This window comes from Anomaloglossus baeobatrachus, chromosome 6 (assembly GCF_048569485.1).
Source record: "Anomaloglossus baeobatrachus isolate aAnoBae1 chromosome 6, aAnoBae1.hap1, whole genome shotgun sequence".
NCBI classification, from domain to species: domain Eukaryota; kingdom Metazoa; phylum Chordata; class Amphibia; order Anura; family Aromobatidae; genus Anomaloglossus; species Anomaloglossus baeobatrachus.
The window spans coordinates 137,413,226-137,430,451 of record NC_134358.1 but is presented as its reverse complement, the minus strand read 5'-3'; the positions used below and the strand labels follow the sequence as shown (position 1 = coordinate 137,430,451).

The 17,226-nt window shown below is 46.0% G+C and overlaps 1 protein-coding gene across 2 annotated transcripts in view; it reads right to left on the bottom strand.

Annotated features, from left to right (window-relative positions):
* The window catches only part of LYPLA1 (lysophospholipase 1), a 59,996-nt gene extending 51,348 nt beyond the window's left edge, over positions 1-8,648 (bottom strand). The window contains exons 1-2 of one of the 2 annotated variants that reach the window (XM_075353269.1): positions 8,463-8,648; positions 1,429-1,460 (exon numbers count right to left, since the gene is read on the bottom strand). In XM_075353269.1, the coding sequence (XP_075209384.1) occupies positions 1,429-1,460; positions 8,463-8,531 (101 nt within the window). In that variant the 5' untranslated portion in view covers positions 8,532-8,648. Of the gene's footprint in view, positions 1-1,428; positions 1,461-8,294; positions 8,426-8,462 lie in introns of those variants that run through there. The other variant, XM_075353270.1, reaches the window with a different exon arrangement.
* Between the last annotated feature and the right edge of the window lie 8,578 nt (positions 8,649-17,226).

The window sequence follows — 17,226 nt, the reverse complement described above, 5'->3', positions numbered from 1 at the left end:
GCAGTCCATTAAAGACCTTTTGAGATAACGGTCTAATTACCTTTGGTCCCTCGAAAAAGAGGCAGCTAAATATTAAAGCATCACTCCAGCATTTTTTCCTCTTACAGCACTAGATTGGCACTTTAAATGTAAGTCCCATGCCCCCGTTATTAAACTGACCTGCCGCCATCTTCATTCTTCTTCAGCCCCACTCTGATCACGGTGCCATCTTGTGCCCAAAACTTCTGACTGGCTGGCAGTCAGAAGTTACATCACAACCTCTCAATTCAACTCTATGAAAGCCACAACGAGGCTCTCAGAGATGTATTGATTTGTCACCTCCGGCGCACTCCACGAAACACTAGCACTGCTGGCAGGTTAAAAATCGCTGGAGATCGAGTGGAGCAACTCTGGAAATAGATGAAGAAGGTGTCAGGTGAGTATATTACAGGGGGGCATGAGACTAAAGGCTGCTTTACATGCAGCGACATTGCTAGTGATATCGCTGTCGATCACACCGGCCCCCGTCGTTTGTGCGTCACGGGCAAATCGCTGCTCGTGGCGCACAATATCGCTAGTACCCGTCACACGGACTTACCTTCAAAGTGACCTCGCTGTGGCCGGCGAACAGCCTCTTTTCTAAGGGGGCGGTTCGTGCGGCATCACAGTGACATCACACGGCAGGCGTCCAATAGAAGGGGAGGGGCGGAGAGGAGCCGCATTATCGACACGCCCACCTCGTTGCCGGAGGACGCAGGTACGGTGTTGTTCCTCGTTCCCGGGGTGTCACACGTAGCGATGTGTGCTGCCTGAGGAACGACGAACAACCGACATCCACAACGACCAACAAGATTTTGAAAATGAACGACGTGTCAACGATCAGGTGAGTATTTTTGATCGCTCCTAGCTGTTACACGCAACGACGTCACCAACTACGCCGAATGTGCGTCACGAACACAGTGAGTGACCCCGACAATATCTGGTTAGCGATGTCGTTGTGTGTAAATGGGCCTTTACATTTCACTCCAGCTCTGAAATTATAAAACAAAAAAAAACTTTGGAGTTGTGCTTTAAAAAGCAGTAATTCCTAAACCTACTCCAGTTAGGATGTGAATACGCGCAAATTAAAGCCGATAGTCTGCACTTTAGGCCCAGATTGATTATATAACTGTGTATAGAATAGGATTGGTAAATGGCTAAAATTGCAAAACTTGTGTCACTGTCCAAATATTTCTGGATCTAACTGAATATAATCTCAAAACCAAGTCTGCCCTGTGCACGACAGTGGTATACATCTGCAGGGAGGCCTGACAATTCTCCAGCCGCCATTGTAACAAACTGGTTTTACCCTGAGGTATAATGGTAGAACAACATTCCTCGCTGACTCTCGGAGAAGTCTGCAGACTGTACACGTGTGACGAAAACGCCAAGAACATACATTATACCTACCCAGTATCTCCTAAGCCGTGCAGGAAGATTACCTACAAAAAAAGAGAAGTAAGGGGTTAATACCTAACATGTTATATAGGAAGATCCAACTAAATCTGGTACAAGACTTGAGCTTTAGACACAAACGTGACCCACCGCCTTCACAGAGCTGCCATTAATATGTGTCTGGGGTCATAGGACACGACTGAGCGCCCTCTCTGTGTAGCGTCATACTAATCTGATAAAGAGCGGGTCACAAATACTGGAATCACACACAACAAAAAGGCCCATTTTACCTCCAGGGCAGAAGGAGGTCTCTGAGGGTCACAGATTTGCAGTCCTCTAGCTAAGGACTCTGGGAGTCAAATAACAGAAGGTCCCGGACAGCAGAGACCACCCTAATAGCATCCGACAAGGCCTGTAAACCGGTCACAACACATTACAGCAGGATGGCAGCAGTAGGGCACGGCCCGGGAGACTAAAGAGGCATGTGACGGGTTACCATCAATTACTGATGGCTCTGTAAAGATCAGATGGTCCTCTACAAAGGAAGAGGATTTCAGATGTCTGTGATACACATACATGATCTACCAGTGCTCATCACACGTACAACATGTAACCATTACATTGTCTAATGGGAACTAATCCAAGTGCTTTGGATTTCATGGGTTGGGAAAGCTGGGCTTTTTTTTTTCTTCAAGGAGAAAAACTATGTCACTAAGGCTGCTTTCACACATCCGTTTTTTGCAGTGCGGCTCAATCCGGCTCAAAAACCTATGGAACGGATGCGGCGAAAAAAAAACGGATCCGTTGCATAAGTTTTTACATGCGGCCCGTCCGTTTTTTGACGGATGCAGCTTGATACTGAGCATGCGCAGTACAAAAAAAAACGCATCCGGCGTCCATAGGCTTACATTGTAAATTGCGCCGCATCCGGCGCGATGCGGTTTTTTCGCCGCACAAAAAACATGCCAGGCAACGTTCCATCTGGCCGCCGCATGGGCTAAATATGCCGCTTCCGGCAAAAAACGGACGCAACGCAAGGCCATGCGGCACAATACGGCGCTAATGCAAGTCTATGCGGGAAAAAACGCAACCGGCGGCAAAAACCCCCCAAAAAAACGGTTGTGTTTTTTCTGCAAAGCGAAGTAATTGTGCTGCTCAGCAAAAACCGGATGTGTGAAAGCAGCCTTAAGGCCACTTTACACACGGCGACATCGCTCAAGCAATCTCGTTGGGGTCACGGACTTTGTGACGCACATCCGGTTGCTTTAGTGATGTCGTTGCGTGTGACACCTATGAGCGATTTTGAATCGTCGCAAAAAACGGTCAAAATCGCTCATCGGTGACATGCCCCCCTATTCTCGAATATCACTGCTGTTCGGTATACTAAGTAGTTCGTCGCTCCTGCGGCAGCACACATCGCTATGTGTGACACTGCAGGAGCGAGGAACCTCACCTTACCTGCGGCCGCCGACAATGAGGAAGAAAGGAGGTGGGCGGGATGTTACGTCCCGCTCATCTCCGCCCCTCCGCTTCTATAGGGTGGCAGTTCGGTGACGCTGCTGTGACGTCGCTGTGATGCTGAACGAACCGCCCCCTTAGAAAGGAGGCCGGTCACAGCGACGTCGCTAGGCAGGTAGTGTGACGGGTCCGCACGATGTTGTGCGCCACGGGCAGCGATTTGCCAGTGTCGCACAACCGATGGGGGCGGGTACGCACGCTAGCGATATCGGTCATGATATCGCAGTGTGTAAAGCGGCCTTAAGGCTATGTACACACTATGAAGAGAAAGAAACAAGAGTTTTTATAGTGCAAAAATTATACAAAATTTTATTAAGAAGGTGAACATGCATTTAATCTAAAAGCATATTAAAACACCAGGACCATGCCCCAAGATAGGTAGACATCACTGGGGATATGTAAAGCCAATTGCATGTTATGAGGGTACAGATGGCACAAACTTCATAATATATAGTGTCTATAGACTATAGTGTCTCCATCGTGGAGTATAATTACAAACAATATGAAGTCAAATCCCCTCAAAACGTATTAGAGCATATTTGGGTGTAATGCTGGAATAGGGCATGTAAAAGGCAGCGCGATGGGGAGGCTGAATAGGGTAGCACTGCAACTGGAACCTCAAAATGCCATTTTGGCAGTGTGAATCAGATGGCTGACACTCACACAAGTCTATGAGTGCGTGTGAAACACTGGACTGCACTCGGATGATTTCTAAGGACTCAGAAAACAGAGAAGATGGAGACATCTTGTTCCCCTTCTCCTCACGGTGCACTGAGATGCTCACAAAGGAGAGAATAAGGCTGTGCGCGCACGCTATGCTTTTTTAACTCTGCGTTTTTTACCTCAAAAAATGCACAAAAATGCATCGGTAAAAACGCATGCGTTTTTGCCGCATTTCGGTGTGTTTTTGATCTCTGTGTTTTTCCAATGCATTGCATGGGTGGAAAACGCAGTAAACGCAGAAAAGAACTGACATGACCATTTTTTTTTTCAGCTCAAAAACGCAGTAAAAAAAAAAAAAAAAAAAAAAAAAAAAGTTGTGTGCGGAGAGCAAAAATGGAAACTCATAGGCTTTGCTGGGGAAGCAAAGTCATGCAGTTTTGAGCCCAAAAATGAACAAAAACGCTGTGAAAAACACACTGTGCGCACATAGCCTTAGTCCGCACTAAGCTGACACTCGATCACTCTCGGATCAGAGCATCATTGGTAGAATTGGCCCACACTCCGGACTTTCGGTCATGCGCAGTACTTCAGTTTGAAGCCAGGACGCGTACACCCAGCTTCATACTGCGCATTACCCAAACTCCGGGGTCATGCACACTGAGCCGAAATCCCCTGTTGGAGGCGATGGCAGCCGGAGAGGCGAGTGAAATCATCCTGTGACGCTGCGTATTCATTAGCATGTTAGCACACCCACAGGAGTGTACTAACATGCTAATGGGGGCGACTAGCAAGGGAAGTAACGCCCAGGGGACTAGTCCCCTCTTCCATTAGCATATGATAAAAGATCTTTAGAAATACTTTTTCTAAAGATCTTTATCTATGCTAGTGTATACAGGGACGGTTAGGCAGGGATTAGCAATATACACCCAGAACTGCTCGTGGCTCTGGGTGCATATTGGACCTGACAGGCTCCCTTTAAAACCATTTGGAAAACTCTTCCTAGTCATTTTAGAGGAAATCCACTTTGCTGTTCGTAGGAGGAGATTATGAACTTTTTTTTACTTCCTAAAAAGACATTTAAAACAATCTAGTAGGAAGAAAAAAGTGTATGTCACGTCTCCGAAATGGATCCTGATCGAATCGAATCTGCTCCAAACCAGGCCCTGTCCAATCACAAGGCTGCAAAAATTCTTCAGGAAAAGAAAAAGTCCTCTAAAATCTCTGCTAAAAAGTAGCATGTCCCGAAGTGATTTGAAAGCTTAAAAAAAACAAAAAGTGCATGTGACCCCCCTCGAGAAGAATTACAGATCTTTTTTGTTTTTAAAAAGGATTTTGGAATGGATCTGTTCAAAAAATGTCCTCAAAAGCAATTTAGTCTGAACACAGCCTTAGGGGTACTTTGCACACTACGACATCGCAGCTGCGATGTTGGTGGGGTCAAATCGAAAGTGACGCACATCCGGCGTTGGTGTCGACATCGGAGTATGTGAATCGTTTTTACTACGAGTAACGAGCGCAAAAGTGTTGAAATTGTATGATCGGTGTAGTGTCGGGCATTTCCAATGTCGCTGCAGCGACAGGTACGATGTTGTTCCTCATTCCTGCGGCAGCACACATCGCTGTGTATAAAGCCGCAGGAGCGAGGAACATCTCCTTACCTGCGTCCCGGCTGCAATGAGGAAGGAAGGAGGTGGGCGGGATGTTTAAGTCCTGCTCATCTCCGCCCCTCCGCTTCTATTGGGCGCCTGCCGTGTGACGTCGCTGTGACGCCACACGACCCGCCCCCTTAGGAAGGAGGCGGTTCGCCGGCCAGAGCGACGTCGCAGGGCAGGTAAGTGCATGTGAAGCTGCCGTAGCGATAATGTTCACTATGGCAGCTATCACAAGATATCGCATCTGCGACAGGGGCGGGGACTATCGCGCTCGACAACAGGGAGACGAATAATCGACCGCAAACAGCTGCTATGCCAAACAAATTCTTGGTGGACCCGTAGAAGTCTGACTCACAGACGAAACTGCCGTCGTCCTTTGGAGGGACTCGCATCCAAGCCACCTCCCGCAATTTTATCTGCGCCGATGAAAAGAACGTTTGAATAAAAAAAGAATTTGTTTGGCATAGCAGCTGTTTGCGGTCGATTATTCATCTCCCTGTTGTTGGATCTCCTAGCTGCTCACTACCGACCAGCACGCTGCGCCTGCAACCAGCGCTATATGGCAATCATCAGCACGTGAGCCACTGTACCTGGAGGTAATCTGAGGGCAGGCGGTGCAGGACTTGTTCACTTTTTGCTGCACTATCGCGCTCGACATCGCTACAATCGGCTTGCGATGTCGCAGCGTGCAAAGTACCCCTTAGACCGCCTGCATACAGGCCTGTATGATAGACAAGAGGGAATGACATAATACACAACTATCTTCCTAAGAAACAATGCTGCTTAGGAGAGAGCATGCTCAGCCTCGCTACTTCCCCATTTTCTGTTTAAACCTCGGCCCTTTGGATGAAGTGGTACACTAGCAAGCGCCCAGCCCTTGTATACTATAATACAAAGAACTAGTTATACAGTCATGGACGAAAGTGTTGTCACCCATGAAATTGTTCCAGAAAATGAATTATTTCTCCCAGAAATACATTGCAATTACATGTTTTGTTATACACGTTTATGTCCTTTGCGTGTATTGGAAAACCACACACACAAAAAAAAAAAAGAAACATCTTGGACATGATTTAAGAAAAACACCAAAAATGAGACAGACAAAATTGATGGCACCCTTCCAAATTTGTGGGCAAACAACTTTTCAAGCATGTGATGCTCGTTCAATCTCACCTGTGGCAGTAGGCTGTGGGCAATATGAAAATCACACCTGAGACCAGATAAAGAGGGGAGACGTTGACTCCATCTTTGCATTGTGTGTGCAACACTAAGCATGGAGAACAGAAAGAGGAGAAAATAACTGCCATAGGATTAAAATTGTTGAAAAATATCAACAATCTCAAGATTACAAGTCCATCTCAAGGGTGCCAACATTTTTGGCCAAGACTGTAGATTAGCGCTCTCACCACGGCAGGCATCCTATGTTTTTCCCAACAATTTATCAAAACTTGATCCACATCTCTTGACAAAAACCATGTGCACCCAATGAAGGTTAGAGCCAATGACCAAAATGCTCCACACTCCTTTTTGGACTGCAAATTTCCTACCATCTCATATCGTTACGAGTGCCTAGTTCTTTGGATTTACATTTTCCCAAGGCGCAGCATGGCCTACATTAGACTCCTCAGGGTCTTCCACCATTTTCTACTTACTCTACTAGGTGCTACCAAGTACCGGGCACCTGAGCATAGTAGTGCTCGCTCATCACTAGTCATTACAAGTACAGAGCACCCGAGCATGGTAGTGCTCGCTCATCACTAGTCATTACAAGTACTGAGCACCCGAGCATGGTAGTGCTCACTCATTACAAGTACAGAGCATCCGAGCATGGTAGTGCTCACTCATTACTAGTCATTACAAGTACAGAGCACCCGAACATGGTAGTGCTCACTCATCACTAGTCGTTACAAGTACTGAGCACCCGAGCATGGTAGTGCTCGCTCATTACTAGTCGTTACAAGTACAGAGCACCTGAGCATGGTAGTGCTCGCTCATTACAAGTACAGACCACCCGAGCATGGTAGTGCTCACTCATTACAAGTACAGACCACCCGAGCATGGTAGTGCTCACTCATTACTAGTCAGTACGAATACAGAGCATCCAAGCATGGTAGTGCTCGCCCATCACTAGTCGTTATAAGTACAGAGCAACCTGAGCATGGTAGTGCCCACTCATCACTATCTCTAATCTTATGAGCAGCCACCTCCCTCCTGCACCTGAACTACTGTTATTTCAGGACTGTGCTGCCACTGTCCAATGATACAAGCGGCACCTGATTAAGGCAGCTCACACTTCCATTGCTTCTATATGCCGCTGCTCAGATCCTCACTGACCGGACCCCACACCTGCTCGATAAGGTGCACTATGCTGGATTTCAGCATCATTTTGGTTATTAGATTAGATCACTGCTGTCTGTGTCAGCGCCTCGCTCTAGGCTGAGATGTGGCTGTGTCAGGCTCATTAAAATAAAGACTTAAAAAAAAAAAATAACAGATGGGAAAGAATACCGCCATAATGTCGCCTGCAACACAATATGGTGACTTGTCTTTATGGAAACAAGAGTGTAAGGAATCCAGGGGTGCAGTACGGCTCCACCACTGCCTGCAGGAACTCTACAGGAGCGCAATGCAGATCACACGGCGGAGGAAGGGTTAAATTATAACCATGGTAGAATGCAGATCACACGGCGGAGGAAGGGTTAAACTATAATCATGGTAGAATGCAGAATAAGAGACAAATCAGCCCCCCCCCAAGAAATGATCAGCCATGTGCGGGGAAAACAGCACCAACATCAGTACCACAACCTGCAGAACACACCGTGCGACTGGCTGCTGCTGGGAGTTGTAGTCTCCTGGAAATACAGAGGTCAGTGCACAGCTCTCAGATGTACTAATATAACTATATATATTAGTACATCTGAGAGATGTGCACAGACCTTATATATATATATATATATATATATATATATATATATATATATATATATATATATATATATATATATATATATATATATATATACACACACACACACACACACCACTTACAGAGAGAGGAGGCAGTGTACAGACACATAGAAGAAGTTACAGGCGTGAGATGGAGTGCAGCTCTGGAGCACTGACAGGTGACGGTGGGGATTACACGCATGGACACAGACCTGATGAGTGACACATAGGGGAGGGGCGGGGGAGCGCACACTACACGCTCGGACTCACCGCGGCCGTGGCCTTGCGGGCGGCGGGCACTATGGCAGGCAGAGGTGCGGACATGTTGTTGCCGCACATACACCGGGTGTGCACAGAGCCGTCCTCGTCCTGCCGGGTGTCTGCTGGACTGCGCCGCCCTTATCCTCCGCTAACCCGGAGCTAAGCCGCGCGCATGGGGGCGTGTCTGTACAGTCAGCGTCCCCATGAATAGCCCCGCCTCTTAATCACTAGCCAATCACAAGGCAAACACACCCTAAATTATAGCGAGCGGGCGGGCAGCAGAGCCGTTACGTCAACACATGGCTGTCTGCAATTGGACAAAATGTCTGTAGGCGGAGTTATAGGCGGCCACATTCGACCTTTCAGTTTTGGGAGAGGAGTCGGGAATCGTGACGTCACTGACACGAGGGCGCAGCGTGCGTCTGATGAGCGGAGCAGCGCGTCGCCGCTCAGTGTCAGCTGCGAGGAGCACGGGCAGGAGCGCCCGCCGGGCCAATACAGGAGCACCGGATAGGACCACCGGGCCAATACAGGAGCACCGGATAGGCCCGCGGGGTCAGAAGCACCTGGACAACAGCTCCTATACAAATGCCTGAGCTATAGGACATCTCCCTTATAATTATATAAATATCGTAGTACACACTTGTATGTAATATTCAGCACCCCCTGTGCAACACATCAGTGAGCAGGCTATGTACATACACATTATATACACATACATCAGGTGAAACCAGTAGTTTCCCTCCGCTCTCTATAAAGACACATCTGCATGTTTTTCTCACTCTGACATGAAATCAGAATAAACCTTTCCCATTTTAGGACAATTAGGATCTAAAATTATTAATATTTACCAATTGCCAGAATAATGAGAGAGAGAATGGTTCAAGGCATTTTTATTACTTTCAGCAAAGTGAAAAGTTTACATTCATTTCATTAGTATTTGGTGCCATTGTCCTTAAAGGGAACCTGTCACCACTTTTTTTGGCTATAAGCTGCGGCCACCACCACCGTGCTCTTATATACAGCATTCTAACAAATTGTATATAAAAGCCCAGGCCGCTGTGACTACATAAAAAACACTTTTAAATACTCACCTAACGGTCGCACTGCGTTGGAATTGGGTCACGGAGGCGTCTCCGTTCTCCGGTGCTGCCTCTTTCAGCCATCTTTGTCCTCCTGACGCCTTTGTGCATGACCCGTACGACGTCATACACACTCACCGGTCCCGCGCAGGCGCACTACAATACTTTGATCTGCCCTGGTCAGGACCTGAAGTGTGGATGACGTCGGACGCGTCATGCACCGCGGCTAGAGAAGAAGGAGGACGAAAGAGCCGGCACCGGAGACTCCTCCGTGACCCAATTCCACCGCAGCGCGACCATTAGGTAGGTATTATAAAGTGTTTTTTATGTAGTCACAGCAGCCTGAGCTCTCATATACAGCATGTTAGAATGCCAAAAAAAAGTGGTGACAGGTTCCCTTTAAACTGTATGACTTGGGTGAAATATTTTGGATCTCCTTCCACAAGCTTCTCACAATATTTGGTAGGAATTTGAGTCCATTCCTCCTGACAGGACTGGAGTAACTGAGCCATGCTTGAAGGTCGCCTTCACATCGGCCTTTTCAGCTTTGCCCATAAATCTTCAATAAGATTGAGATAATAGTATATATATTTATTCATATAAATAGCGCTATTAATTCCATAGCGCTTTGCATACATCAAGAATAATGGCTTTGTGATGGCCACTCCAAAACAGGATAAATTTGTTTTCCTTAGGCCACTTTGCAGCCAGTTTCGCAGTATACTTCAGGTCATTGTTCAGTTGAAAGACCCAATTCCCCCCAAGCTTTAAGTTCATGGCTGATGTCTTGAGTTGTTGCTTCAGTATTGCCACATAATCTTCTTTCCTCATGATGCCATCTCTTTTGTCAAGTGCACCAGTCTCTCCTGCAGCAAAACAACACAATGCTGCCTCCCTCGTGTTTCACAGTTGGGATGGTAGCCTTAGGGTGTGTGCTCACGATCAGTATTTGCAGCGGTTTGGACACAGCATACGTCAGCTGCGTCCAAACCGCTGCGGTGTACAGTAAAAGCATAGTGGATGGGATTTCTCTAAATCCCGTGCCCACTGTGCTTTTTTTTTTCCACAGCAAATACTGACTTGCGGAGCAGCTTTCCAGACTGCATCATGTTAATACCTGCGGAATTGCTTGAGTCCTCTGTAGGAAGAACAAAAGCGAGAGACCGCAGCGCACGGAACCCTGATCGTGGGTACAAGCAGCTGCAGTCTCCTGCGTTCTCCTGGGGAGGAGATGTGCGGTCAGGACTCGCTGCATTCTGAACACAGTGAGTCCTGATCGTGAGCACATAACCTTAGGCTTCAAAGCTTCTCCCTTTTGACTCCAAGCTTAGCGATGGTCATTATGGCCAATTTTAGTTTCGTCAGACCACAGGACATATCTCCAAAAATTAAGGTCTTTCTTCCTGTATGCATTGCAAACATTAATCTGGCTTTTTAATGTGTTTTTTGGAGTAATGAGCAAATACTTGGCACTCAAATAGTTGAAGAAACTGGTATTTTATTGAGTAAGCTTGACCAGATACAGCACAGACATTTCGGTCTACCATAGACCTTTATCAGTGTGCAGTGTGGATGGTCTGCTCAGCTTGTGAGTGAAAGTAGTGCTGATGTATTTCACTGTGTCCACTGCTATTTGAGTGCCAAGTATTTGATCTTTGCTACATATCTGACTGGATCCTACTTGAGCACCTACCACACAGAAGTGCCGTGCTTATCCACAACATCTTTTGGAGCAATGGCTTCTTTATGGCTGAGAGGCCATTCAGCCCATGTTGATACAGTACTCGTTTCACTGTGGATAATGACACAATCTTACCAGCTTCCGCCAGCATCTTCACAAGTTTTATTTATTTTGTTCTTGGGTTGATTTGCACATTTCTGACCAAAGCACCTTCATCTCTGGTATAATGAACTAGTCTCCTTCCTGAGAATTATGATGGCTGGACATTCCCATCTTGTTTGTACTTGCGTATAATATACTTGAGTATAAACGAGGCACCTTCATGTATCTGGAAATTGCACCCAAGGATGAACGAGACTTGTGCAAGTCCATAATTCTCTTCCTGAGATCTTGGCTGATTTCTTTTGACTTTCTCATGAGGCTACACAAAGAAATAGTGTGTTTCAGATGTGCATTAAAATACCTCCACAGGTGTGTCTCTAATTAATGCAGATGTTGCCAATAAACCTATCAGAAACTTCCAAAGACATGACATCATCATATGGGCTGTCGCATATTGTTTAAACAAATTAAGAAATAACGTCTGGAACACCATGCTAAAGGGGGCTTTACACGGTAGCGATATCGCTAGCAATTTGTAGCGATAGCGAGCGTGTAAGTACCCGCCCCCGTCTCGCATGCGATTGTTTGTGATCGCTGCCGTAGCGAACATTATCGCTACGGCAGCGTCACACATACTTACCTGGTCGGCGTCGTCGCTGTGACTGCCGAACAATCCCTCCTTCAAGGGGGAGGGACGTTCGGCATTACAGCGACGTCACTAAGCGGCCGGCCAATCAAAGCGGAGGGGTGGAGATGAGCAGGATGTAACATCCCGCCCACCTCCTTCCTTCCTCATTGGGGCCGGCGGCAGGTAAGGAGACGTTCCTCGCTCCTACGGTGTCACACATAGCGATGTGTGCTGTCGCATGAGCGATGAACCACCTGGATAAACAACCCTTACCGATTTTTGAGTTTGGGACGACCTCTCCATGGTCAACGATTTTCACCATTTTTGATGTCGCTTAAGGTCGCTGGTCAGTGTCACACGCTGCGATATCGTTAATGACGCCGGATGTGCGTCACTAACAACTTGACCCCGACGATCAAACATTAACGATATCGTAGCGTGTAGAGCCCCCTTTAGTCTGAACTGGGTGCAAAAACCTAAAAAAAACTTAATTTGTTGGTAGTCTTTCGTTTGTGAACCCAACCCCACCCATACCTTTTGCCGGTCCACATTATACACATATAGCCTGGGTCTCAGCTTCCCATACACGGTAAGTTTTTTAACTGCATGAGAGGACACACATTAGCTAGGGACCCCAATGTAAGAGAATACCGTGAAGAGGTTTTGGGGCTCTGTTGCATTGATCAATTCAATAGCTAAATTTCTCTTTATTCATACTTCATGGCAGTAATGCAGATTCCATTCTCATTTTTTCATTTTTGCATGTAGCTATTTTTCAGGCCAGTATTCACACAGCAATTTCTGCTTTTCATATATTCCCCTTACATAGTCATTGGTGTGCATACCTTCTCTCCATATAGTGAAGTTTTACACTCCCCGCCAGTTTCATTCACCTTTCTGTGGTCACCTGCTGATCTTGTGTTGGTTTTTAAGAAGCCCAGAAAGATGCAGTTTAGAGTAGGACCCAGTTAAGGAGGGTGCCGTGAGGTGGCGCTGGGCTAGTATTATAATGGCCATTCTAATATTCTAAAAACCTCCAAAAAAATTTTTTTATTAGGTAGTGTATTTTTGTGGTTTTGCAGTGTGCGACTGTTCTTTTTTACATATATTTTGCATCATGTACAGATACGCACCTGTTCACATTTCTAGGTGCTGCCAGTCCAGTTTGAAGTCAGGTTAGTACCAGCATGGGAAACTGGCAAGGGAACCCATGTTTTCATTCTTTTTTCATTATATATATACAGTACAGACCAAAAGTTTGGACTCACCTCATTGAAAGAGTTTTCCATATTTCCATGACTCTGAAAATTGTAGATTCACATTGAAGGCATCAAAACTATGAATTAACACATGTGGAATGAAATACTAAACAAAAAAGTGTGAAACAACTGAAAATATTTCTTATATTCTAGGGTCTGCAAAGTAGCCACCTTTTGCTTTGATTACTGCTTTGTACACTCTTGGCATTCTCTTGATGAGCTTCAAGAGGTAGTCACCGGAAATGGTCTTCCAACGGTCCTGAAGGAGTTCCCAGAGATGCTTAGCACTTGTTGGCCCTTTTGCCTTCACTCTGCAGTCCAGCTCACCCCAAACAATCTCGATTGGGTTCAGGTCTGGTGACTGTGGTGGCCAGGTCATCTGGCGTAGCACCCCATCACTCTCCTTCTTAGTCAAATAGCCCTTACACAGCCTGGAGGTGTGTTTAGGGTCATTGTCCTGTTGAAAAATAAATTATGGTCCAACTAAACGCAAACTGGATAGAATAGCATGCCGCTGCAAGATGCTGTAGTAGCCATGCTGGATCAGTATGCCTTCAATTTTGAATAAATCCCCAATAGTGTCACCAGCAAAGCACCCCTACACCATCACATCTCCTCCACCATGCTTCACGGTGGGAAACACAAATGTAGAGTCCATCCATTCACCTTTTCTTTCTGCGTCACACAAAGACACGGTTTTTGGATCCAAAGATCTCAAATTTGGACTCATCAGACCAAAGCACAGATTTCCACTGGACTAATGTCCATTCCTTGTGTTCTTTATCCCAAACAAGTCTCTTCTACTTGTTGCCTGTCCTTAGCAGTGGTTTTCTAGCAGCTATTTTACCATGAAGGCCTGCTGCACAAAGTCTCCTCTTAACAGTTCTAGAGATGTGTCTGCTGCTAGAACTCTGTGTGGCATTGACCTGGTCTCTATTCTGAGCTGCTGTTAACCTGTGATTTCTGAGGCTGGTGACTCGGATAAACTTATCCTCCGCAGCAGAGGTGACTCTTGGGTCTTCCTTTTCTGGGGCGGTCCTCATGTGAGCCAGTTTTTTTGTAGCGTTTGATAGTTTTTGCCACTGCACTTGGGGAAACTTTCAAAGTTTTCCCAATTTTTCGGACTGACTGACCTTCATTTCTTAAAGTAATGATGGCCATTTGTTTTTCTTTACTTAGCTGCTTTTTTCTTGCCATAATAGAAATTCTAACAGTCTATTCAGTAGGACTATCAGCTGTGTGTCCACCAGACTTCTACACAACTGATGGTCCCAACCTCATTTATAAGGCAAGAAATCCCACTTATTAGACCTGACATGGCACACCCGTAAAGTGAAAAACATTTCCGGTGACTACCTCATCAAGAGAATGCCAAGAGTGCGCAAAACAGTAATCAAAGCAAAAGGTGGCTACTTTGAAGAACCTAGAATAAAAGACATATTTTTAGTTGTTTCACACTTTTTTGTTAAGTATTTCATTCCACATGTGTTAATTCATAGTTTTGATGCTTTCAATGTGAATCTACAATTTTCAGAGTCATGAAAATAAAGATAACTCTTTGAATGAGAAGGTGTGTCCAAACTTTTGGTCTGTACTAATATATATATATATATATATATATATATATATATATGTATGAATTTCTGTGCATGGTGCTGATATTTGATACTGAATAAACCGAGATGTTTTTAAATGTTTTATTTTTTTATAATTTGTATGTCATTAACATGTCAATCAATCCTTTGATATCAAGAATTCAATGACTTTTCTTTTTGGTGTTCCAATTTAAATGTCCAAAGCCTGCTTTACACCTTGCAATTAAGCATACGATATCGTATGCGATGTGACACGCTCCCATCGTATGTGCGACACATTCAATTTGTTGCCCGTGTCGCACAAACGATTATTTCCCGTCACATGTACTTACCCTTCCATACGACCTCGATGAGGGCGGCGAACATCCACTTCCTGGAGTGGGAGGGACGTTCGGCGTCACAGCGACGTCACAATGCAGCCGGCCAATAGAAGCGGAGGGGCGGAGATGAGCGGAACGTAAACATCCCGCCCACCTCTTCCTTCCGCATTACCGGCGGGAGCCGCGTGACGCATGTAAGATCTGTTCATCGTTACCGGGGTGTCACACACTGCGATGTGTGCTGCCTCGGGAACATTGAACAACCCGACGTGCAATTTTTAGAAAATGAACGACGTGTATGCGATGAACGGTTTTACGTTCAATCGCACGTAGCTGTCACACGCTACAACACCACTAACGATGCCGGATGTGCGTCACTTACGACGTGACCCCACCGACACATCATTAGATATGTTGTAGCGTGTAAAGCCCGCTTAAAGGGCACTTTACACGCAGCGACATCGCTAGCGATATCGCTCGTGAAAGCACCCGCCCCCGTCGTTCGTGCATCACGGGCAAATCGCTGCCCGTGGCGCACAATATTGCTAGTACCCCTCACACATACTTACCTTCCTAGCGACGTCGCTGTGGGTGGCAAACAGCCTCTTTTCTAAGGGGGCGGTTCATGCGGCGTCACAGCGACGTCACGGCAGGCGTCCAATGGAAGCGGAGAGGCGGAGAGCAGCCGCATGAAAGACACGCCCACCTCATTGCCGGAGGACGCAGGTACGGTGTTGTTCGTCGTTCCTGGGGTGTCACACATAGCGATGTGTGCTGTCTCAGGAACGACGAACAACCCGCGTCCAGAACCAGCAACGATATTTGGGAAATGGACGACGTGTCAACAATCAACGATTTGTTGAGTATTTTGCATCGTTAGCGGTCGCTCATACGTGTCACACGCAACCACGTCGCTAACTAGGCCGGATGTGTGGCACGAATTCCGTGACCCCAACAACATCTTGTTAGCGATGTCGTTGCGTGTAACAGAGCCTTAAGAGTGTAGAAATCTTTCTTTTTTAACCCTGCTATTCTGTTTGGTCAAAAATGACTGAATTTGAAATTCAACATTTTTTTAAATATTCATTGTGCGGTTCTGAAACTTGTGGTTAATTGACTTTTCCTTATTTGAGGGGTTCTTTCGGTAGTTTTTTTTTGTTTACTTTTTGCTCCACGTTTTTTTTACACTTGTACTGTTCGGTCAAAAATGACCCGTAGCCTTTTATACTAATCTCCAGCCATTTTTTGAGTAAAATAGAGTTATAATCTAATTTTGGACTATATATTGCATCTAATACTATTTATCAATTTATCTATGTCCTTTTGGTCCTTGCAGATATACACATACATACATTTTCAAATTACAATACTGCAGATGGATTTGCTTCCAGTATAGTTATGTACTATTTTTTTTTCGCTGTATCTTATTTACCCTGCTGTTCATATAGAAATACAGTGGAACCTTGGTTAACGAGAACAATCCGTTCTGGGACTGTGCTTGTTAACCAAGTTACTCGTTCAGCAGAGCAAGATTTCCCATAGGAAATAATTCCAATGCAGACAATTCGTTACACAACTTGTTAAATGTCCCATGCTGGTGCCCCCTTGTGCCATTCCACACACGTACAAATATGCACAAACACACGCACAAACACAGATTATGCTCACCTTACCTTCCGTTCCCTCGCCGGTCTCCTGGAACTTGCAGTTCGCCCGTACAAGACGTGTATCGGATAACCAAGGCGACCGATACCGGACCTTCCGCACTCAGCGCGATGACGTCAAAGGAATGAGCCACTTGCCTTTGATTGGCCAGCGCGCTGCCTTTGAGTAGCGCCTGACAGGGGAAGTTCTTCCCTCGTCATGATGGTTACTGGATACACATCCTGTGGAGGGAGGACCTTCCCCTGTCAGCCGCTACTCAAAGGCAGCGAGCTGGCCAATCAGAGGCAAGCGACTCTTGCCTTTGACGTCAGCGCGCTGAGTGCGGAAGGTCCGGCATCGGTCGCCTTGGTTACCCGATACATGCAAGTTCCAGGAAGCTGGCGAGGGAAGGTAAGGTGAGCTTAATATGTGTGTGTGCGTGTTTGTGTGTGTTTGTGCGTG